Genomic DNA, 25,940 nt, shown 5'->3' with positions numbered 1-25,940 from the left:
AAATAGTATTGAATAAAATGTATAAGTAATGTTGACAGTATTTTTCCTATACAATGTTTGACTTGATGTACTAAAAATAACATACTTCGCATAATTTCTAAAAAAAATATTTATTCAAAAGCACCCTCCACAATACAGTGCAAAAAATGTGAAAAGGTCTGGAGGGCTAATCATAACTTTGATCATGCTAATATATGCCTTAAAACCCTTTGCATTACTAATATCATAGCTTCGCATGCATGAGTTATATATAACATAATACCAAGTATACATAAATCACAAAAGTATACCTAATAAAATTATTAGTAACACACAGAATGACCCTGAAAGTAAAGAAGAGAATTGCAAGTCAATGGAGAATTCAACACTCGTCTTAAAGAAATAGTTTCTTAAAACTAGATCTTGTGTCTTTGCCCCTTAAATTGGATAGAGGGAGAAACAACTACGTCTCAATTCCAAACTTACTATCATCAACTATATAAAATCTCACTAATAATGTCACGGACCAAAGAATATCTATATAACAAATAGGCATTGACAAAGAGAAAACAACAACAGAGGCATTAACATACTGAGGAGACTGATTATCAGCCTAGTATCTCAAACAACCAAATTCCTCTGCTGCCAGAATTTATCTACCAATAAGTACATTGAGAAAATCAGGAAATACAGTGGAATGAGGAGCACCCCAAGAAGACTGAAGAACAACTAGGCAAACAAGACCACCTCCAAACTGCAGCAGGAGAGGTTGGCCATGAAGCGGGAAAGTCACAATTAACCGGCAAGCAAAACAATTAAGGGACGAATAGACGGAAACCAAAGATGGTTAAACTTTTCAAACCACAGGAAAATGCTTCCTCAAATGATATCACTGAACTGAGATGATATAACTGAAAATATCTCTAGAGATTAACATTCCATGATTTCAGTATATAGCTGAAAACAATCTCTAAGATGTTTATATAAGGCAAACAATTATAACTTTACTAACAATTATAACTTTACTCCGGCAAATCCAAGAATAGAAGATATTCTAGTTTGTAGAGAAACAAAAACCTTTGCGGATGCCTTTACAGTATTCAAAACCAAAAGGAAAGGTTCAAGTACACCTATGGGAATATAAGGCATCCAAAGAGAATATAAAGTTAGGGAGCAGACTTGTGTATCTGGGGAATGGAGATCCTTGATCCTTTTCGCTTTTAGCATTAAACTGTGTTTGATATTTTTTCTGATCACCCATTTGGCTTTGAGCAACGTACAAAATGAGGGCCTCCAAAGTAACCATCTCAATCAAACTCCACGTAATAGGCCTGCTCCATGAATAGAAGCCCATACTTCTGCTTTGTTCAGAACCAAGACTAATCTCATTCAGTAAAAGTCTAAAGGTCTGACCAAAAGTCTACAACTAGATGTATCTTCAAAATATCTCCTCATTACACTAATATTCTGGCATAATTCAAACCCTCAGCTGCAAAAAGTTGTTCAAGTTGCTCCCCTGCATTTTCATGGAGCTCCTTCACTTTCTACCATCCCGCCTTCCCTGGATTTGAGAGTATGATCAGCAGTCTCACTAGTTTTGGTTTCCTGAACATTCTGTGATGAACCTCCATTGGCCTCTTTGTCGTTCTGCATGGCTGGCACCTCATTAGTTTCTGTTAGTGTCTGAAGAAGCTCCAATGGAGTAGCAGCTGGATCAAGCTCCTGGCAACCCTTTGGAGCATTTTGACCTTCTTCACCTGTAAGCAAGTGACTTGGGACCTGATGAGAGAAACGAAACATCTCTTCTCTGGTTATTCTCATCACCTTCTCTGAATTCAAGTCTGGACGAAAGACTGTCTTAAAACCAGCAACTTTGATGAGAGGAGCTACTGAAATTCCTTGCTCCTCATTGTAGTCGTCAAGAACTAGGACCATGTCATACTTGTGTATAACATCATCAGGTGTATTCTGATTCCAGTCAGCAGACCAATTTCTGTAGAGGGCCCAAACATCCCCCTTTAGGGGATATATTAGAACAGTTCCACGAGGGCCCTTTGACCACCGAACCTTGTGGGAGAAGGAATTCACCGACTTACCCATTTCGTATCTGCCAATCCTAAATTCACCAGAAGTTTTGTAGAAACCTGAAGCTACCCATTCCATTGGACCAAATTCATTGTTTGTTTTTGAATTAAGCCAACTGAGCCTCACTTTAAATGGTTCCCTTGAGAGGACTTTGTTTATCAGAGCATAGAAACGGGGCATGCCATCATCAGCATCATATGAAGCCCAGACTTCATTGTCTTCGAAACAACTTTCGCTCCTATCCTGGTCGAAATTATGAAAATCAGGATCTGGTACATTCATTGATTCTGGCACTGGATCCTTTTGATGTGCATCATTAGCTGAAGCATTGACAGCTTTCTTTACTCCCTTCATAGCTGATAACTCTACATTCCCATTTACATTATGACCAAGAACATTAGCAGTCCTCTGTTTTTCTTTTTTGCCCTCTTTTACCTTGTATTTTTGTGCATCTTGCGGCTGTGATCTCCATTCATTCAACTTCTTAAGTATCTCTTTCCGAGCTTTCCCCATCAGCATATTCCGGTTTTCAAGTGGTGTCAGCTCCCTGGTACTATTAAACTTGCTAGAAGAAAAACCATAAGTCCTTTCAGCATAGTGAGGTGCATTGGATCCAAAACGCATTCCATCCTCATCGAGCCTTCTCTGTTTAAAAGCTGTCTGTCTAGTCTGTGAATCATCACGTTCTCTCTTCATTCTCTCATGTGCCTGCTGGACAACATTTGCTGCTTTTGCTGCAATGGAAGGATCCGAGCTACCAACACCACCCATTCTGGAAAATGGATCCTGCTGAAAGTTTGAGTATTTCGCAGTATTAGAACTTGCTGCTGCTGATCCTGCTGTTTTACCAGCACTAGCATTTTTTCCTATGGGGAACTGATTTCCATTAGGTGCACGATTCCCTAGATTCTGCTGCCACTGACTAGTAGAATTGGATGATTTTGAATGATTGAACGGTGGGGATGTTTCTGTAGCCATAAAAGCTTCATGACAGTTGGGGCAAAGAAGAGTGTGGTTAAGATATATCTTCAAATACTCATAATGCATCTTGCATCGGTGGCAAATGGTCCAGAAAGTATCACTTCTTTGATTGGATGAAGCATTGACTGATGAAGAGGGCATCCGAGAAGCATTTTTCTGAGTCTTTGAACCTGAAGTCCTACTAGTAAAATTATGAAATCCATTTCGTGGAGGTGCTGATGGACCACCTGAGGGCACTGGAACTTTCTGTTGTTTCTGCTGGAATCCTTTTGAACTCCTTCTCTGGTTATATGCCAACCTCTTGGATTTATCAGATAACAAGCTCCAGGCCTCAGAGAGAAGTTTAAATGCACCTTCAGCACCAATAGATTTATTTTTATCAGGGTGGAGGACAAGAGCTAGCTTCCTGTACTGTTTCTTCACCGTTTCATCATCACTTGACGGGCTCACACCAAGTACTCCATACCAATCCACTTCCCCACTTATTTTGTTTTCGGCAGAGATGTAAACATCAAGTGTTGTTAACATCTGGGTTAGATCGTCAAGCCCTGGATACAAAACCTGAGCTTTCAAGGCAAATTTCTTTGCACCAGCATAATCCTTCTGTTCAAACTTCCGCTCTGCAATTTTTTTTGCTCTGAAGGCCTCATCTTTGTTGCACTCCATAGTTTGTGAATGTGATTTTGAAAGTTCCTTTTGTGATCTCCAATCAGTATGCCACTCAGTATCACCGAGACCACCAAAATATATAAAGCATTTTCATTCAATATCAGATAGTCATGACTCAATCTCTTCCCCTTCTTGATGCACAGTATACTTTAAATCATCCAATACCTGATTCACAACAAGGGAGAGATCATGGCTGTTAGAAATGCGTCATTAAAGTTCCAGAACTAAAAAAAAAGTATTATATGTATTGGTCTAGGTTTCGGCCAAAAATAACTTATCAGAGAAAATAATATAATTTTAAATACCAAGAAATATGCAAATGTATGTTGATGCATATTCACATATACATAATCTAGTGCCTCAGGGCTTAGTGGTCAATAACTATTGTTGACAAGAATAGACTTTTGAACCTGGTAAATGGTAGATTGGTCATCAAGATAGACATGCTGGATCCATCATTCAAAATATGTGATTAATCAACTAAGACTGACATCTACCTCTCTGGAAATTGAATGATCCAAAATTATATGCAATATGATAGGGTAAAGACACTTGATCTTACCCAAAAGGCCAAGAAAGATATGCAATAGGACAAGAAAACCCCTAAAAATTGCTAGTATTCAATTTCAAGAAACTTTGTAACCAGACTAAAGTAATGTGATTCTCTAGCACAATTGAGATCCTAAAGTTTTTGATGCACAATATCTTGTTTAACAACACTGACATTTCTGATGATTTTACTATACAGAAATGTTGGATAAATTTACCAGCTACTATCACATTTACTCAGACTACATGGTTGTTTTCTATAATAAATAGTAGTTTCCCCAGACCATTCAAATCTTAAAGTCAAAATTTAAGGTGCAAGTTTACTTTTTGACCAAGAAAGGGAAAAAAAAATTCTGAGCTTTGCTTCCAACTGTAGGAGGATTAACTCAATGTTCAGTCTTTCAAGTAATATATTCCAAAATACCTCCATTGAGAAGCAAGATAGACATAAACATAGAAGTGGACTTAACAATTAGTAACAACTTCGTCTGATCCTTACAAGAGAGAGAACTTCTATTTCTTTTTTGATTCTATTTCCGCGGGATACCTGCCACCTCCACCAGCAAGAGTAATTCTATTTCAACGGGATACCTGCCACCTCCACCAGCAAGAGTAATTCTATTTCAACGGGATACCTGCCACCTCCCTTGGATAGTGTGAACTTCTACTTCTTACCATTCTACATTTTCCCATTCTAACATTAAAAGCTGTAATATGCGTTACAATTTCCAAACACTGTAAACTTACTTTAGAAACTTAAGATCACTTGATCTCTCGGAAAGTTGAGTCTTTCCAGCATGTATTCTCTTTGCTAAATTCATTAACCAACTCACTTCCTTATTCCAAAGACTCAACAAATAATACTCTGTCAATGGATAAACTCATCAACACAGTTTTATCTCCCACCACTACCATCCACACAACCAACAAAACCTAAAATTCTACTCCGAAATGGAAGGGAGAAATAAAACTATGAGGGGATCAAATAAAGTTCTTACCAAATCCTCTAGGGTGGAGGAAACCTCAACTAGGTTTCCTCTCAACTAGGTGTCGATCGGGAACTAATTCAGACAATAAATTAACTGCTCCCAAAAGTATCAAGTACCCAAAATTCTACGGATGCCCACGTCTCAAGCTAATCGCTTTTTTAATTATCATTCAGGATTTCTAACAATACCAGTCCACATACAAATAACAATCCAAACGTTCAACAAGGGATGCAAACGTTTAAGAAGCAGACAACAACAAATGATGATAACATTTAAGAAGCAGACAACAATGTGACCCACTACTTTGTCCAGCTAAAAGATTCAATCTTTTACATGCCCATTGATAACTCAACCAGACCACTGTAAAATTAACTCCACCCCATGTTTTAATTAATAAGCGGTTCAAACCTAACAAAACCAAAAACCCAAAAAAGGGAAAGACGGCAACAGAACGATCCTAAATCATCACAAAGGAATCATAGATTCAAACTCAAAAGTTCGAATGAAAAGTTATAAAATGGATCTGAATCATAAGCGGTTTGTAACGGTCGTAATTCACATTTCAATTTGTCAAAAAGAAAAAAACCCTAAAATTCAGTACAAAAATGAAAACTTTTTCGAATTGAAGGAAGAGAAACTAACCGTATATGAGCATTTGAATCGAAAAAAAGCAGCTGTTGTTGACCTACAAATTTTCCCACCAAAGTCGGACCCTTTGAAGAACTGAAATTTATTTGTTTTTTTTTGTGAAAAAACCCCTATGAGCCCAAGAACAACCCTAAAATGCCCAAAATATAATCTGTAAAATTGGGAAATGAACAGCCAGACAGACATGGGCTTGGTTTTATATATATTTTTTTTTCTACTTCATGGATCTTAACTATGGTTACTTTTATAAGCACAATTCTTAACTAGGGTTAACAAACCATGGATCTTAACTATAGTTACTTTTTGTCTAGAACATTCTTGTACTACTTTTCGTTTCGATTTAAGTTATATACACTGACATTTTAAGAAAATATTGGACTAGATTTGTATGCTGGTCAAACTAGAAGTCATTTTTGATGTATCTAGATGTGTATATACAAAAAATTCTTATAACTAAGGGGTCGTTTAGTAGTTGGTCAAAGTTGTGCATATACTAGTAATTTTGAATTAATTATGAAGAAATCTATGTATTTTTTTTGGTACATTGATTAATTATGCAGGATTTAACTATTCATGTACCACTTATTTCATTTTCTACCCTACTTAAAATAATATATAGATTCCTTTATAACTTATACATGTATTAGTTATGCGAATTATAAATTGCAAATCAAACACGATATTAGGTGTGTTGAATTTCATATGCAAAAGAATGATACTAAACATGGTATTACTTATGTTGGATTTAATAGATGAATAACTCAGTAACCAGCTACCAAACCCTAATATTTAGAGCTTATAAACATTTTTAGTTTGATTTTTTTATAATGGTATCCCTTAAATCTTTTGTAATCTCCAACATAGTTTCGTAAGACGTAATTTTTAGTTATTTGTTCATTTTATTTCCGTCATTCATTTATGTGAAAATACTTTTAAATTTATTTTTTGGGAATAATTTTGAGGATGTTTTGTTACTTGAGTAGAAAAACAAACAATTAACGGTTGATTATCATTTTCAACAATTTAATTGAAAGATCTAAATTCCTTACATGTAAGGCTCCTCTCCTTCGCGGGAAAGGGCACATTCCATTCCGCCATAACCACGGTCCACGCTCATGTAATTATTTATTTAAATATCTAAAAGTGTTTTTCTGCATTTGATATTCAACAAATTCAAACATGATCTTAAAAAAACATTCATTATCATTATTATTTAATTATGATGGCATATTAGTTACTCGCTTTGTTTTAATTAATTTGACATTTTTAGCTTTCTTTTAAAGTCAATTGACTAATTTTTAAATCTAAACTAGATTAGATAAACTCAAGACTTTAAAATTAAAATTAAGATATTCAAAAGTTATAGAAAAGTATACAATTAAACTTTTCTATGACAATATTGCTGATTTACAAAAATTTTTATTGCTATATTGATTGTTATATGCCAAAAAATGCATGAAGTCTACTAAAAAATAGTTTTTAATGTTAACAAAAATATTTTTAAATTTGAAAGATATGCATACTTCGCTAACTAGAAAATTAAAGATTTAATGAAATTTCAATAAATTCATAATTACATACATAAAGATTTAAGCGGTAAGGCACAAATTTTAGATCTATTTAAAAATTAAATTCTTTTAAATTGATGGAAGAAATTTATAACAATCGTTTGTTTAGTATATATCAGTCTTTTAGTGATAACATTTATTAATATTAAAAAAAAATTGTCATAAAAATTTCGGTTGTTATAGTGAGGTGTTTTCATAGTAGGATATTGTTATAGAGAGGTTTGACTTTATAAGTTGCAATTCTTCTCATATTAATAAAATTAAAAAATATTATTTATATATTCATCAAATACATATTTTGAATCTCCTGAAGCGAGAAATGTTACATGCTTGAAAAAAAAAATACTATTGTGTTTTTAATATGCTATTAACTAATGCTTATCATAGATATTTATGTGTACCTATTAGGGTTGTGCGTTTGATTTTTTGGTTATGTTTTATGTTATTCGATTTTGATTATTCTGTATGTTAAAAAGACAACTAACAGTACAACCAAATAGTTGTATGACGAAAAAAGTAAAAATCATACACAAAGAGAAGTAATAATACTAGGAAACATGTATTCCTTGGATGCATGTTAAAAATTGACCTTGATTTGTGGAGTAGGATTTTTCAGAACATGTGATGATTAATTTGGACTTTTCAACTCAGGCAAGGAAACTGAGAATTACTATTGAATCCTTTATGTGTAATATGAAAAATCACAAAGGGATATTAGAAGCTCTAAAGGGAAGACTCAAACAACTTAGCTATTCAAATAAATTTATTATGAAATTGTGTATGTTATTTGAATTGGCATAATGAAACAAAGATTGAAGAGAAAAATCATTGATGATAATAGTATCGCTGTAAATATAGTTTTCATGTGCAATGTAAAAAACCCTAAGGGCATCAAGTTAAGTTTTTCACTGTCTTAGTTAAATGGTTAGGATTTTAACTTCTTCTCTATTTTTAGAAGTTAGACAAATGTATTGATTGACTATAGCTTCGTAACGCTTTATTTGGTGATTGTTACAATCAGTTAGTAAGTGAAAAAATGAATCTCTTCAATATAGGTTAAAAGTAAGACGATGTTAAAACTCAATACTGAAATATGGACCAATAGATGTCCAAACAAAGATTGTGACTATCATCTTACCTTTATTGATGTTGCATATCGTCGTCCATGTGTTCTGTAGAAAACTAGTGCATTTCACTTGATTCACCAACGATCCCTCAAATTTGTATGATTTTGTTCCGAATTAGGTTTCCATCTTCGAACTTCTAGTTCGATGAGATTTCAAGTCTCGTTGTTTACATTTTATAAGTCATGTCGTAACTTCGTTAGAAAATAGAACTGGCTTAGTTACTGACATATATGTTACATCACATGCCACATAGTTATAATGTCTTTCATTGTGTCGCATTTGTCGAGGTTGATTTTCCTTTTTTGAATGATCACAAATGTAAAAAATTTCAATGAAATTAACTCTGCATTGCAAACATTTATCCTTGAATAAAAATCATGTTGGAGTTGAACCATCAATTGTTGTTTAAAAACTTGAAAGAAAAAGTGCTCAAAAGACAAGTTCTGAATTTACAATATAGATTTGTGACTGTATGTGAATTATAGATACACATCTTCTATATTGCTCAAATCTTAAGAGATTTTTTCTGAAAAAAAAGTCATCAACATATAACATAAATGAAGCAGTCATAATTTAAAATATGTTTAAAACTTAAAAAAATTCCCATCTTCAAGTTGCTCAAGATAATTCAAATCCTTATCCAATTCAACAGGTGTAGATTCACATCAAAGACAACCTTAAAGGCAAATGTTTGCATCATAGGAGTTAATGAACTTCTAAATGAGTCAAGAATATGACCTCTTAGTACTAAATGCACTTTCTGATGCCACAATAAAATAGATATTGTTAACACATTACGAGCATTTTATCAAAAATAAAAAATATATTGAATTAATTTTCTACTAAAACAAGATATTGTAATTATCATTTTCTGATTCAATTTCTTTGAGAAGATAATTTTTCAATTCTATCTTACTTTTACTTCCATTCTCAAATTTATGTTTATATATATGTTAATTATGATGTTGCACTTTATGATAAGTCAAAACGTGTTGTACCCAACACAATAGACAATGATGAATAAGATTTTATTGAATAATGCCTTCACTTTATCTCTTATTTTGCCCCCTTGTACTTTATCATATATTTTCATATCATAAGTATAAATGGTCACATAATTAAATTTGAAACGACGACCAAATATGCATACAATCAACTCATTCATTTTCGTTGGATCACCCTAATTAGGGATGTATATAGATCGAGTTGATTTAAATTTTTTAAATATTAAGTTAAATTATTTGTATTGAATGTTAAATCTATAATTCAAATCAAACTAATAAAATTCGGGATTTTCAACAAATTAGTGATGACACTAAATATTCAACAAATCATAATAATGAAATCCCATAAAGCAAGTATTGAAAATTAATATGTCATAATGAAAATGATCATAATATAAAATTACTAATTTATGCTAAAATAAATCTATCTAATAAATATTAATTATATGGCTAAACATTAAAGAAAACTAAAATTAGGTTATGTATTTTAATTGTCTAAATCAATGTAAAACTAAATAACAAATATTCAACATTGTTGTCATTCTTACTTCTTGGTGCTGAATAATAAAAAAATTGTTAGCATTATTATTGATTTGAGCTTTATGATAGTTACTAACTCACTAATATCTATGGACTACAACATTTATTGGACCATTCAAAATTTAATGTCTCAAACTTGAAATAATATGTTAAAAAGATAAAAACTATGATAAAATATAAAAAATATTTATTATATATCCAAGTAAATTTTTTATGTATAAAATGTTGTAAAATGAGAGTAAAATATAATAATACTAAACAAGTAAGGAAGACAAATTGTGATGAGAAGTATAGAGTGGAGTATATTATTTAAAACTCTTCAAGTGTGTTCTCACAAGGGTGAAAAGACTACCCTTTTATAGGATTTAGAAAACACATGTATTCATCCTTTAACCAAATACGTTAGTACAACTATAATAAATACAGTAAATACATACATTACGTTAGAGATGAATTAAGAGAAACATCCACACAATTAAGTGGATTTGTAACACTCCTCCTTGGATGTTTATAGATAATGTGCCTCGTTAAAATCTTACTAGGGAAAACCCAGTGGGAACAAGCCTAGTGAAGGAAAAAGAGTACACACATCTTATAATACGCCTTGAGTGTTGCCTCATTAAAAACCTTACTAGGAAAACTCAGTGGCACAAAACCTTGGCTAAGGGAAAAAGAGTACAATGCGTATTTTACTCCCCCTGATAATTTGAGATCTTGGAGACGACGCATTCCAATCTTGTATCTTAGCTTCTCAAATGTTAATGTTGGCAATGCCTTAGTGAATAAATTTGCAAGATTATCACTCGAACGAATCTGTTGAACATTTATCTCACCATTTTGTTGAAGATCATGTGTGAAAAAGAACTTAGGTGAAATATGTTTTGTTCGGTCTCCTTTGATATATCCTCCCTTTAATTGAGCTATGCAAACATTATTATCTTCATACAATATTGTTGGAATCTTCGTTTGCACAAAAAGACCACATAATTGCAAAATGTGTTTAGTCATTGATCTCAACCATACACACTCTCGACTGGCTTCATGAATGGCTATTATCTCTCCATGATTTGAAGAAGTAGCAACTATTGTTTGCTTCATCGAACGCCATGATATAGTTGTACCTCCATATGTGAATAAATAACATGTCTGAGATCTAGCTTTATGTGGGTCAGACAAATATCCCGCATCTTCATAACCGATTAATTCTAACTTGGATGCATTAGAATACAACAACCCCATATCAATTGTTCCTTGAAGATATCTGAATATATGCTTAACACCTTTCCAATGTCTTCTTGTTGGACATGAGCTGAATCTCGCCAATAAACTTACTACGAAGCAAATATCTGGTCGGGTATTGTTGGCAAGGTACATTAGTGCCCCAATAGCACTGAGATATGGTGTTTTATCACCAAGAATCTCTTCATCCTTTTCTTGGGGTCGGAATGGATCTTTATTTATATCGAGAGATCTCACAACCATCGAGGTACTCAATGGGTGTGATTTATCCATGTAAAATCGCTTCAAAACCTTTTCAGTATATGTTGATTGATGGATAAATATTCTATTTGCCAAATGTTTAATCTAAAGGCCAAGACAAAATTTTGTCTTACCAAGATCTTTCATTTTAAATTCTTTCTTCAAGCACTCAACAGCTTTTGAAAGCTCTTTAGGAGTTCCAATGATGTTCAAGTCATCAACATAAACATATATTATTACAAATTTAGATTTTGACCTTCGTACAAAAATACAAGGACAAATAGAGTCATTTTGATACCCTTCCTTTAACAAGTATTCGCTAAGACGATTATACCACATTCACCCTGATTGTTTCAATCCATATAAAGATTTCTGAAACTTTATTGAACAACTTTTTTTTGAATTTTTATATGCTTCAGGCACTTTTAGTGCTTCAGGGATTTTCATAAAAATATTGTGGTCTAGTGAGCCATATAAATAAGTTGTTACAACGTCCATTAGATGCATTTCAAGCTTTTTATGAACTGTCATATTTATTAGATACCTGAAGGTAATTGCATCTACCATAGGAGAATATGTCTCCTCATAATCAATGTCAGGCCTTTGTGAAAAACCTTGTGCCACAAGTCGTGTTTTATATCTTACGACTTTACCATTTTCATTATGTTTTGGCACAAAAACCCATTTGTGCCCCACTGGCTTGACACCTTCAGGTGTTTGGACTATTGGTCCAAAAACTTCATGTTTTTCAAGTGAAGCCAATTCTGTTTGAATTGTTTCCTTCCATTTTGGCCAATCATTTCTCTATCTACATTCATTGACAGATCTTGGTTCCAAATCTTCATCTTGTTGTATTAATTCAACTACAACATTATAAGCAAAAATATTATCCACTACAATATTATTTCGATTCCACATTTTTCTCGTCGAGACATAATTTATAGAGATTTTCTCATTCTCATTATTTTCAGGTACATGAACCTCATCTTTGGTGTCATCATTTATTATGTCTCGGAGCTCTTCATGAGCAATTGCCTCCATATGATAACTATCTTGATCATTTATTCCTTTCCTTTTCCGAGGATTTTTATCCTTGGAACCAATTGGTCTACCACGTTTTAAACGTGGTCCAGACCCATTTGCCTTAACATTTGTCCTATCGGGACATCAACTCGAACTTGAGCATTAGCAACTGGGATGTATAATTTAGTAACCCGTGGAAGGTTAGTAAATGCATCCGACAGTTGATTTGCAATATTCTGCAAATAAATTATCTTTTGAACTTCTTGCTCACATTGATTTGTTCGAGGGTCTAAATGAGACTGTGAAAGTGAATTCCAATCTATCTCATTTCCCAACTGCTTTTGTTCTCCCCCTAATGTTGGGTATACTGATTCATCAAAATTACAGCAAACCTTGCCATAAATAAATCTCCAGTCCTGGGTTCCAAATATTTTATAATAGAACGAGATTCATACCCTACATATATCCCCAACCTTCTTTGGGGACTCATTTTTGTGCGTTGTGGTAGAGCAATTGGAACATATACCGCACAACCAAAATTTCTAAGATGGGAAATGTTTGGCTCCGGACCAAAAACCAATTGTAATGGGGAGATGTCATGATAATTGGTTGGTCTTATGCGCGTGCCGCTGCATGCAAAATAGCATGCCCCTAAATCGAAACAGGCAACTTTGTTCTCATCAACAATGGTCTAGCTATCAATTAAAGACGTTTAATCAATGACTCTGTTAAACCATTTTGAGTATGAACATGTGCAACATGATGTTCAACTGTTATTCCAATGGACAAACAATAATCATTAAATGTCTGAAATGTAAACTCACCAGCATTATCAAGACGAATTGTTTTTATTGCATAATCTGAAAATTGTGCTTTTAACCTTATTATTTGAGCCAACAACCTCGCAAAAGCTATATTGCGAGTTGATAATAAGCACACATGAGACCATCTTGTAGATGCATCTATCAAGACCATATAATATTTAAATGGTCCACATGCAGGGTGAATAGGCCCACATATATCACCCTGTATTCGTTCCAGAAATGCGGGAGATTCCACTCCAACCTTAGTCGTTGATGGTTTGGTAACCAACTTTCCTTGTGAACAAGCAGCACAAGAGAATTCCTTTGATTGAAGAACATTTTGGTTCTTCAAAGTATGCCCATGTGAATTCTCAATTACTCTGCGCATCATATTATAACTGGGGTGACCCAATCGGTCATGCCAAATGATAAAATCATTAGAACCAGTAAACCTCTTGTTTACTACGACATGTGATTCAATTGTACCAATATTTGTATGGTACAACCCAGAAGAAAGTGCAGGCAATTTTTCATGCACGGTTTTCTTCTCCGCATTTACTGTAGTAATATAAAGGTATTCAATATTTCCTTCATTCGCAGTCTCAACATGATAGCCATTTTGGCGAATAACCTTGAAACTTAACAAGTTTCTATGAGACTTACTACAATACAATGCATTATCAATTACCAATAATGTTCATCCAGGTAGTAATAAGGCTGCTCTTCCAGAGCCCTCAATCAATTTTATACTATCGGATATTGTATTAACATATGCCTTTTTCATTATCAAATGAGAGAAATATGTCTTTTCTCTTAGTATCGTATGAGTTGTGGCACTGTCCAGAAGACACATATCTCCATTACTCATCTTAGATCCAACTGAAGATTGAGAAATTTTATTTATCTTCAGAAAAATAAAAATACATAATAAAAAGTACGAAACTTAACAAAAGAAAATTTAAGTACATGAACTTTAAATAAGACATTAAAAACACATAACAACATTATTCATTTCCAGTTCAATTATCAATCTTTAATTGTGATCTCCAAAGAAGTCCTCAGCTACTAAATGAGTAATATCATTGAGCCTATCAAAAACATCATCTTTCAATGCTAAATTTGCCTCAACATTCTCATCATATTCTTGAGAAGATCTTGCCTGAACACCATCTTTGAGAGTCAAATGTGACTCCACCCGGGCATTAGAAGAGGAGGCACTGCCTTTATTTCCTTTCCTTTTGAAGGAATTTTGATACATCCTGACAAAATGCTTAGGTGCCCGACATTCATTTTTCCAGTGACCTTTAAGGCCACAACGATGACAGTGATCACTATTTCCTTTAGAAGGATTATTTTTAGAACCAACATTGTTCTCCCTTTTGTTATGACCACCATCTCGACGATTATTATATCATCTTTTGTCATTGCCACGCCCACGCACATTGTCATGGCCCCGATTATTTTGTCTTATTTCAGACCGGTCGTGTGTTTCTACCCCGTGTGCCTCTGGCAATGGAGCACTTCCAACGGGACGGGTTTCATGATTTTTCATTAAAAGGTCATTATGCTGCTCAGCCACCAAAAGGCATGAGATTAATTCAGAGTATTTTTTAAAACCCTTTTCACGGTATTGCTGCTGTAATATCATATTGGAGGCATGGAAAGTAGTTAATGTCTTTCCCAACATGTCCTCATCTTTTATAACTTCCCCACATAATTTTAATTGGGAAGTGATTCTAAATACAACAGAGTTATATTCAATTACAGTTTTATAATCTTGAAACCATAAGTACATTCACTCATAACGAGCCCTTAGCAATACCGTTGCCTTGAGGTGGTCATACCTCCCTTTCAAACCTATCCACAATTCAAATGGATCTTTCACTGTTAGGTATTCAACCTTCAGGCTATCATCAAGATGATGACGATGGAAAATCATGGCCTTCGCTTTATCTTGACTTGATGCTTTATTTCCTTCAATTATACAATCACCAAGACCCTTAGCGGTAAGGTGAATTTCAACATCAAGTACCCATGACAAATAGTTCTTTCCAGAAATGTCAAGTGACACAAATTCAAGCTTTGACAAATTCGACATGATGAAAACTATCATAAAATAGTTGAGTTAATAACATGATGTGATTTCTTTATAATAAAAGATAAATTTATGTTTCAAATGATTAAGAATTAGTATAAAGTATATTATATGCATGAACATAGAATGTTACAAAAACATGTAAACTCATAAAGTATGAAACGGTAGATTTAATATATGTTCTAATTATTTTTCAATATTTACTTCTAGTTTCAATAGTTATTAACGTCAAACTTTTGTAAGGAACATAGAATGTTACAAAAACATGTAAACTCATAAAGTATGAAACGGTAGATTTAATATATGTTCTAATTATTTTTCAATATTTACTTCTAGTTTCAATAGTTATTAACGTCAAACTTTTGTAAGTTTTTCAAGTCATATTTAATATAATATACTCTCTTTATGACACACAAATGTTTATCATAATTAAATCTATGACAAGAAAATATTTACAAGTCTTCTAACTAGCATGTTATCACATTTCCTACTATTTAATTTAGAGTTATAAGTTAGTAGCATATAAACAACATAAACATATAAATATGAAACGTATTGATTATTATGCCTAATAAAGTATTATAATAATACCTAAAGCAAGTTATATATGCAGTAATTAATTACGGATCAAAGATTTATGCAAGTCCTATTAGAGATATTATAAACATATAAATGTATACCTGACTCTAAAAAAAAGTTGATTAACTTTTAGGAATTAATTTTGAATTAAGTAGGTCTCAGTTGGTTAGAGACTCGTGCTGATAACGTGTTGTAAAATGAGAGCAAAATATAATAATACTAAACAAGTAAGGAAGACAAATTGTGATGAGAAGTATAAAGTGGAGAATATTATTTAAAACTCTTCAAGTGTGTTCTCACAAGGGTGAAAAGACTACCCTTTTATAGGATTTAGAAAACACATGTTTTCATCTTTTAACCAAATACGTTAGTACAACTATAATAAATACAATAAATACATACATTACGTTAGAGATGAATTAAGAGAAACATCCACACAATTAAGTGAATTTGTAACATAAAATATATTTTATATAATATCAGGTTGGTTTGATCCCAAATTGACTTTTTTTTATTAAAACCAAATCAATCTAAATATAATAAGATTTTTTTTCAATACCAAACCGCCACTAATCAGATTTTTTTTTAATTAGACTCGATTTTAAATTTGATTCGATTTTGTCTACCTCTAACACCAATATTTGTCAAACTTCTTTTTCATTCTTTTTATTATTTCACTTAAATTTGTTATTTCATTTTCATCAATTGATTCAAGAAGTATCAACTCCATTGATTTCTTGAAAATTACATTTCGCTCTGCTAAAGTGTTGCAGATCATTGACCTAGATATCCATATTTCACAGAAGTTGGATACATAAGAATAAATAATCTATTTTCAGTCAATTTCTCCTTTTGGGTATGCTTTGATAGCTAGTATTACTTGCAACGATTATGAACATCTCCTGCATATTAATATTATACTGTAACTATACCAATGCAACAAACACTAGTCCGCAGTCTCACCTGAAAACGTTCCTAATATTTCAGTTTCCGGGGTTTAACAGACCTTTGATTCTCTTTGATAACCATAGTCTACTTAGTTTAAACTGTGAATAGAACTTCTAATATAAAACACTGGTGCACATACCTTATGTGTTGGCTTTTAACATAAACCATAACCCCTCTTGCGCAAGCACCTAGGCGTGACCACTCCTCCTTATGGCAGGACAACTCATCTTACCTGAAAACGGATGGAGAAAATACTTGGCAAATCTTCTTGAATTCTGGAAAGGGCTAATATTTCCAGTCGATTTACCAACTTGGTTTAGCACTCAAGTTAGCTATATATACAAACAATCAACTTCCAAACAGTAGCACGCAATGCATCATTATCTTCTTTTCTTTGAAAGATCATATAGCATGGAAATACATTGATGGTTCCATGCAGCCAGGAACACTTACAAGTAGAACTATCAAGTTTTTTCTACTTTAACTATGTTTGACAGTAAAGTTTATCCAGACAGTACCCTCTACAGAAACGGAGAAAACATACATGCACAGACACCTTAAATACAACAGTTAAAACAGAATGGAAAAATTATGCAAAGAAATGAATGAAAAAATGGTGGCCCCTTCTCATAGTACTATAGTCAGCACTTTGCATTGGCGACAACCCATTGAGGCAACCTTGCTCCAGAAAAGGAAGCTGCAACATCAACAAATTCTTCAGCCTTGCTTGCTCCCCTCAGCTTCAGCCTTCTTATGATTGAACCTCACCACTATGCAAGTAATATTATCAGCACTACCCCGAGTAAACGCAGTTTCCGTCAGCTTCCTAGCAGCTGCTTCTGGCTCTTCTTCTGCTTGAGCCAGTGAAATAGCATCCTAGAGGAGGACAACAACATCAGTAACTTAACTCAGAGACGTCTAAAGAGATTATCGACAAAGGAGGACGAAGCCACTTCAGAAGTTTAGGCTCTGAGTTCTGACAAAAGGAAAAACAATCTCCTAGAGTGCTGGGGATATAGCCTAAATATCTTCAAGTTACACTCCACCAAAAGGAGGCCAAAGGAGGACAGGAAACAGCGAGAAATAAGAGGGGGTAAGGAAGAAAACTAAAACTAAAGCAAGCATGCATGCATGCACAGGACTTACCTCATTTGGTACAACATCCCAAAGTCCATCACTAGCAAGCACGAGTAGTTCTACTTCCTCATCAATCTCTTGATCCTGAAACATATTGAGAGACGATGAATGACTTCCATAAATATCAAATGCCTTCAAGGCTCCAACTCATTTGTTTCGTAAGTAAATCCTTCCAACTTAGCAGGCCCTTCACCCTTCTCTCAGCCCATAATCCAATTTGGTTAATGGCTTAATTCTTTTATATACATAGTTCTTTGGTCCCCACACCTTGCAGGCTAATTTTACTTGGACTACACACTCAAAAAGGGAGTATCAAATACAAGCCTTGGCAACTGACAAAAATTTCTGAGATGTGGTGGAAATAACAGTTTTTACTTTTTATTAATAGTTAACGAGGAAGAAGCTGTTTTTGTAGCCAAAAAGGGGAAAAAGAATAAGTTACCCACAACCCAAGTAGTTAAGTCCTCTTCGAGTAGAAATGTAATAAAGTTGAAACATTTTCTATTTTAGCCAAATAAGTATTAATGCATAACTCTCACACACAGATTGACTACAACAGCGACGCTTAAATTAACTTGTTCATGAAATGCAAGTGTCGGGTGTAATCGCACACTTCCCCAGTTATCTAAACTCTTAACAATCCCTAGAACACACGCACTGACCTGCACCTCATTTAGGCTTTCCATGCCAGTTGATGGAAACCAAATTATTGCAACAGCCGGTGACTGCTTACAGATAGACGCAGGTCTTGACAGATGGGATAGAATATCCCAAACCAATTGCCCAAAAAAAAAATCGGCTTCTTTGGTTGAGGGGGAGCTTAGTAGTGCACATCCTCTACCCACTATGACACTCATTTTCACACATCTAAAGAAGCAAAAAAAGAGGGTAGCTAGATCTACCTGGATCTCAGGTTCAGCAACGACAAATTGTTTCAACATTCGATTGCCAAAAGCACGTGACATCGCTAATACACCTCCAACTCTCCAAGTACCTGATAATACAGAAACAGAAAACATAAATGGTGTATAGCCGAGGTACCATTCATGGTAATCACACCAAAATTCATGAACAAATAAGACAGAACTAAGGATCCATTCACCTGATAAAGACACTCACTAAATGTGAGAACATGAGGTCTGATTCTTAGAAGAACAGATTGAATTTAACCGGGCAGTAACTAGGGTTTTCCTAGAAACCAAACAAAATTTTTTTAGAACTTTGAAACGAAGAAAAAAAAAACTATTTGTTTCCTTGGAAAACCCTAGTTACTGCAAGTGGACATTACTACATAGGCAAAACATCAATTTCCATATGGTCCCCAACTCCCATGCACTGAACATTTCATAATTGCAGCATGCACACATGCAACCACATTTCAATACAAGTTTAAGAGTAACTTGATTCTCACATGATCCATACCACTCTGCCGTATCTACCACCAACAGAATGGAAAGTATAAACTGGAGAACATTTGAGAAATTCAATCCTATTTTTTTGTAAAAACAATGAAATCTACACCACTAGCTTCTTCATTCTAAGAAAACAAATAGTTCGTTAGATGGATGCAAGTGGACATTACCATACAGGCAATGCATCTATTTCCAGATGGACACCGCCTGAGCTCCTATTCACTAACGTCTCATAATTCTAGCATGCACCATCACTTTTAACACAATTTCAAGAGTAACTTGATTACCAGATGACCTTAAATTCTCTAGCCAATCTACCACCTACAGAACGTTAAGAAACTAGGGGACTACAGAAAAACTCAAGCCAAATTTCATGACATGAAGTCTCTTTCCTTTAGCTTCTTCCATCCTACATAGTTTGCAGACATTTCAAACCTCTATAATTACATTAATGAAGCCTGAAAATCTTCCCTTTGACAAATGTCTGCACCACAATGGTATTACATCAATGCGAAACAAATGAAGGACGTGCAAATTGAATCTTTGTATTAGATGACGAATTAATGATGACACTTTCAAAGCATCAAAAAATTAACCGTGATGTTCCATTTCTGACAACCCACAAGATGAAACTTCAATTAACAGGCAAGCAAACCCAATTTGAGTAATGTTTCATAGGCAGAGAAAATTCCTCACCAGCCCACATCACAACACCTCCAGCACTTTCAATTCTCCTCCGTTCATCATTTCTATTAGGCTTATGATCCTCGGAAAGAGGAATTGCTGCCAAGCATAAAACTGAACTTGTTAAGAGTCTAGCCAAGGTGCTAGTTGCTCAACATTGCATGCTACAATATGAGAAGTGAGTGCAATAAGCGATAAACTACAACATATGAGAAAAACACACCATAAAAAATACAGTATATGGCATGAGAGAATGGTAAAGCTTTCAGGAGTCTGGTTGCTACCCATTGTTTCTTGCTTCAATTTCATGTTATACTATCAGTTACATTTACTATCGCATAAAGAGAAAAACCTATGTAATTGTACTCAATTGATAAGTTGTTATCTTGTTTTACACTGTATGCCTGCTTAAAGGACACAAAACTTTGCACTAATAGAAATCATGTAATATGGCCATCCTGCCAGCATCACATTTTTAGACGAAGCAGAGATACTATACACTTATAAAAGAATCATCTCTCACCCCCTGGTGGCTGCTGAAACTATCGGCTACTATTTCTATTCTCAAATTCCAGGACCTTTAAAGCCATTATGAATCTGATGTTACCTTTTCCGCTCTTCGATATTATAGTCCGTGAGTCTCCAACATTGGCAACATAGAGATGGTTACCAACTAGAACTGCTGTTGAAGCAGTGGAACCATCATCTCGGAAGGTATCTTTTTCAGAGTCCAAGAATTCCATATCTGTTTTTTGATACGTCTCACCTGCAATATGATGAAAGTAATGTATAAATCTTCAACAGTGTCAAGAATTCAAAAAAGTGAGAGATAGACAAAGAGAGTAGAGACGACAGAGGAGAGAAGTTTCTAAGTTTTAGTATTCTTCAATTAGCATGTTCTTCAAATACATTGCCCTTGCCATGATCATGCATTTCACACTTCAGATGTTATGGAAGCATGAATATGTCACACTTCGATATGTCAGCTTCAATGGACAGACAGCATACATTTCTAGTACACCGGGAAAGAACAAAAGTGGAGATTCAAATTACGTATCCATAAGACAACATATAAAACTCACTTATGGCCAACTTGGTGTTCGTTGAAAATGATGGATGTTTCAATAGATTCTGAAAGAGATGTCCCTTCAAAAACTCAGCTGCTCGGGAACCACCATGGCCTGCAGTGACAAGACATGATGATTAGAAAAAGTCAAAATCCATCTTTCTCAGACACAATTAAGATAAATGCAAACACAAGAAAATAAAAAAGAAGGGAAAATGCTTTCTCTACCTAGTCTGCAGAAATGTAAGAAGACACAAATAAAGAGCAACACAGACACTCACAAGAAAAAGAGAAATGCTAATTCTACCTCATCTGCAGAAATGTAAGGGTGTTTCAATCAAACATCTAAAAAAGAGACAAAGTTGTCACACGCTCATATGAAATATTTGAGACTACAAAAAGTGGTCATTAATTGCAAAGATGAGATAGAAAACATACAGTTTCTAGACTGCAAAACTGTTCCGCAAGCTTCCAAGTAAGAGCATTAATAGCGGAAGCTAAATGGAAAATCAATTTCAGTCTTTCAGAGATCCCATGTAGAGGTCATGATTACTCTTACACTGAGGACCAACTCTCCCCGAGGCCCCCACCGTAAAAAGTTAAACCAATCAGATCAAGGGGTGTATGATTTTAGAAAGGAGTACAAAGTCTCCCTAGTTTGAGGTTCTATTGATTCCATTCCAATCTTTGTGGGACTACACTGGGTATGTTGTTGTTGTAGAGCATCCCTCTTTTGAACCATAGGAACCATTTGCATTACAACCACATTTGATGTTGCTTAGTTTTTGTATATTTTTATTTTTGGACGACAACAAGAGCATACAATGGGTTTTGATTTGTATGGAAGAACAAGTTGCATGTTAAAAGAATTGTTTTCAGAAAATAACCTTGGGTATAGTTTTTTGTATTTAGATAAAAACAACTCTTTCCAGCAGAGTAAAAACAATACCAGTTTGTGTTTTCAAAAATAAAACAAACTGTTTTCAGGATTCTGTAGAACAAATAGATCCTAAATTCACCAGTTCATGTTAACAGTAGCTCACCGACACATATTCATGCAGACACCAAGCTACTACTATAAAGACGAAACATAGCAAATACAAGCTTCAAGCAGGAAGATTCAAAGGCATGATTTATCATTCATAATTCATTATCTATTTAAATTCAAAATCACACTCCAAGGTAAGGATGAATTGACAAGTTCTAACCATCAAATATCCCAAATAAGCAAACTGCCTTTCCATCAACTTCAGAAGTTTTGATGTCATAAAAGTCTTCCATGGTGGCTCTTTTCCCTCTAAAGCTTGAATAACCGCAACTCATTTTTCCATCTTCACTGCCAAGCAGAAAAGGAGAAACATAAGCATGAGTTATTTTTCAGAAGAATTTGGACAAGTATGAGCTGCTCATAGCAAAATACAAAAGAACATCATTATACATGTATGGTTAACATGGCAAGAAAAGTGAAATCTGTATTATGTCAACTCACTATGTACAACATATACCTAGCTAAGCTCAAAACCTTAATCAACATCAACTCTTTGTATGGCAAGGGTAAAGTAAAAAGTCCAAGGAGAAAAAGTTCACTCTCAGTCAATCATCAATACTAGAGGCAGTTAGATACTCTTCACCAAACTAGGAGTTAATTAATAAAACTTACCATACAGAAGCTTGTCATTTTTAGATGCACAGATCAGAAATTCTGTATCACCAAGCAATCTTCTAATAGTTTTGAAGGTTTTTCTGCATATGAATATCCCTAAGTTCGTTTTATTGATTTCTCATAATAGTCTACTGGCACTTTAAAATTTGGTACATCTCAAAAAACATAGGCCTATAAGAATAATTCATAAACAATTTGTTCTTCGACCTTGTCCAAAAAAGAACAATTTGTTCTTCCATCATAAGAAGAATATTGATGTATGAAAGCCTGAATGTAAAGACATAAGTCATGCATCTGTACTCCGGAGGAGTAACTTATGAGCCAAAAGCTGACAGCTTGTGATAAGACGAGAAAGACAAGGTAAACACGGAAGCAGCTTTTTTAATGGTCCAGTTAGGGAAGCTAATGAGAGTGAGAGTAATACAAAACTATAGAATATCAATTCTCCACACTCACCTCCTACCGCGTGCTAACTTCTTTTTATTTTTTGGGCATCAAGTGCAAGCTAATATCCAGCTTGGAAAACATAGGTCTTGTTAGCTGATTTACATACAGGAATATATGTTAAAGGAAACTAATTCTTGGACAAGGGTGACGGCACACTCATCCCCTTAGACATCTGGATGATCAAGTCAAATATTGTGAGTACATACAGCCACAAGAGGGAACAAAATCACAAAGATTCATGGAGCTTATCAGCACCATGCAGAGCAAAATATGTGTCTAACTGCCTACATAAGTCAGGAGGACTCTAAATGGAAACTACCAAGATTGTTATGCATTTTGCATCAGAAACCTATGATCCATGAGTGTTCCATCAGTTATCTTGCAACACTACATACCTAATAGATATAATATTACAATAGTCTGGAAAGGTACACAACAATGTACATCAGCTAAAAATAATCACCTCTTCCATCCTCCGCTGGCGTAACCACCACTATCATCCTTCTCCAGTGAAACATCAACAACAGGTCCGCCTTTAGCAGTTGCACCAGTATCCACCATCATGGTTCTCCTCCTCGCTGTATATAGACTATTCCAAGAATAACTTATGCTACAAGTTGCATTCAAACTTTTAATGAGTTTGATAAATTGCCTTCCCTCAATGTGCCTATAAATATGGCCAGCATGAAAACCACAACTCTTACAGCAGCTATTGCATAACATCTAAATTTGATTTCCACATAAACTGCCTGAATTTGAAGCTGAAAAAATAAAACCAGCACCTTTGATCATCAGACAATCCATTAAACAAAATTAAAAACAAACATACCAAAAAAATAAAATTGCAAAGCTTGTTTAAGCTGACAAAAGTAGAAATAAACACTAAAGCCAAGTTAAATACATTCGTTGTAGAGTTGCTGCATTATTTTTCTCAAATGAGAAAGCATATCAAACTCTACTTGTGCGGCCACCTGTTCATATCTAAAAACTGATCATCATAAGCTATCAATTACCACATCTATTAAGTAGACAGATAATTAAACCATTTCCATCAGTTCTCAAAAATTAATAACCATAGCATCTCCACTTCAATTGCTAGTATGCAAGAGGATCGGGAAAAAAATAATTAATAAACGTAATGGATCTGATCTTACAATCAAAAGAGTAGATTCCGTGAAACTCTGGTAGATCCATAGCCTTTGAAAAAACTTAAAAATCAACCGATTTCTTCAAAGGTAACAAAATTTTAATATTAACAGATCGATCTCTGTAAGAACATTCAGGTTCATCAGGTCCAGAGAAAATCAGAACCGAATGATGTAAAAAAAAGGAAACAATCAGAGAAGATCGTTGAATATCCAGAATCAGATTCAACTTTTTTCTGGATCCATTAAATTAAAAGAAACCCTAAGCAGAGAGAAAAAAGAGAGAGAGGGGGGAAAAAGGTGAATGATGATGATAATAAAGAGTGAAATGTGTTTATTTGTGAAGTGGCGGAGGGGAGAGAGAGAGAGACGCCTGGCGGTGAGAGAGAATGGCGACGTGGCGTTCCACATGCATCCACTTTTGTAGATGATATAATCCAGTGGGCTTTGGACCCACCGCTTATTGTAACGCCAGATCCAATACTCTTTTTTCGAATAATTTTAAAAGCTTACGTGGAGATGATTCCACTTATTACTACTTCTCATGCCTTTTGTGTGACTAGGATAAAACTCACTCAAATGGAATCTCAATAATTGTTGGTTTTTTAAAACTATGTTTTATTTTGATACAAAATAAATAATATTCACATAATTATTAAAATAGTAGTAGTATTTTAATTGTTAGTGTAAGCCAGTAAAAAGTGAAGGGAGAGAGTATAATTACTTATTCAAATTAAAAGGTAATGCTCAATGTGATTAATTTAGATTTATACTCCCTTCATTGACTTTTATTTGTTATGTTGTGCTTTTCGAAAGTCATATTGATTAATTTTTAAAGTTAAATTATATTACATTAATTCGATATTTTAACAAAAAAAATTAGATATTCAAAAACTATACGAAAAATGACTATAAACTACAATTCTTTGTTCAATATGATGAAATAAATCATAAAATGTTGGTCAAAATTTTTATAGTTTTACTCTAAAAATGAAACTATGACAATTAAAAGTGGACGGAGGTAGTAGCATTATAATTACGTGTAATGAACTTATAGTTTTTGAGGCAAAACATAAATTTTGGTGTAACAACTTACTAAAATTGTAATAAATTGTAGTTTTAAAACTATAATATTAATAATCTTAAAGTTGAACACATAAAATTTAAATATGAAATTTGAATATTTCATAGAAAACTAGCAGCCAAGGAAGAATTTCAGACAGATTAGTGATTTTGTAAAATTTTTCATTCAATGTTTAGTACTTCAAATGAAGTTTGATTAAATTTAAATTCATGTGAAAAGACTGAGTAATGATATGC

The 25,940-nt window shown here is 34.0% G+C and overlaps 2 protein-coding genes across 2 annotated transcripts; both read right to left on the bottom strand.

Annotated features, from left to right (window-relative positions):
• Nucleotides 1-994: 994 nt before the first annotated feature.
• On the bottom strand, nt 995-6,044 carry LOC125833133 (uncharacterized). Its single transcript, XM_049512279.1, has 2 exons — nt 5,895-6,044; nt 995-3,879 (listed from the first exon to the last, which is right to left on the bottom strand). Exon 2 carries the CDS (start codon nt 3,709-3,711, stop codon nt 1,504-1,506), a length of 2,208 nt encoding a protein of 735 aa, XP_049368236.1. The 5' UTR covers nt 3,712-3,879; nt 5,895-6,044; the 3' UTR covers nt 995-1,503.
• Nucleotides 6,045-17,417: 11,373 nt separating this feature from the next.
• On the bottom strand, nt 17,418-24,974 carry LOC125833178 (probable protein phosphatase 2C 76). The gene is made up of 9 exons (XM_049512319.1): nt 24,630-24,974; nt 23,939-24,236; nt 22,574-22,701; nt 21,382-21,480; nt 20,907-21,065; nt 20,312-20,398; nt 19,106-19,197; nt 18,213-18,287; nt 17,418-17,942 (listed from the first exon to the last, which is right to left on the bottom strand). Exons 2-9 carry the CDS (start codon nt 24,196-24,198, stop codon nt 17,784-17,786), a joined length of 1,059 nt encoding a protein of 352 aa, XP_049368276.1. The 5' UTR covers nt 24,199-24,236; nt 24,630-24,974; the 3' UTR covers nt 17,418-17,783.
• Between the last annotated feature and the right edge of the window lie 966 nt (nt 24,975-25,940).

The sequence above is a fragment of the Solanum verrucosum genome, unplaced genomic scaffold (genome assembly GCF_900185275.1).
Source record: "Solanum verrucosum unplaced genomic scaffold, falcon-dt-bn FXZP01000100.1, whole genome shotgun sequence".
In the NCBI taxonomy this organism is placed as follows: domain Eukaryota; kingdom Viridiplantae; phylum Streptophyta; class Magnoliopsida; order Solanales; family Solanaceae; genus Solanum; species Solanum verrucosum.
This window is presented reverse-complemented; position numbering and strand designations above follow the sequence as displayed.

Bases quoted from the DNA above. Each gene is read 5' to 3' on its own strand.
- LOC125833133 (XM_049512279.1), bottom strand. From the start codon at position 3,711: ATGGAGTGCAACAAAGATGAGGCCTTCAGAGCAAAAAAAATTGCAGAG.
- LOC125833178 (XM_049512319.1), bottom strand. From the start codon at position 24,198: ATGTTATGCAATAGCTGCTGTAAGAGTTGTGGTTTTCATGCTGGCCAT. The intron at 22,702-23,938 runs GTGATTATTTTT...TCTGCTTGGCAG, and splicing joins GCCAGCGGAGGATGGAAGAG to TGAAGATGGAAAAATGAGTT. The intron at 19,198-20,311 runs GTGAGGAATTTT...CTGTATTATCAG, and splicing joins AGGTGTTGTGATGTGGGCTG to GTACTTGGAGAGTTGGAGGT.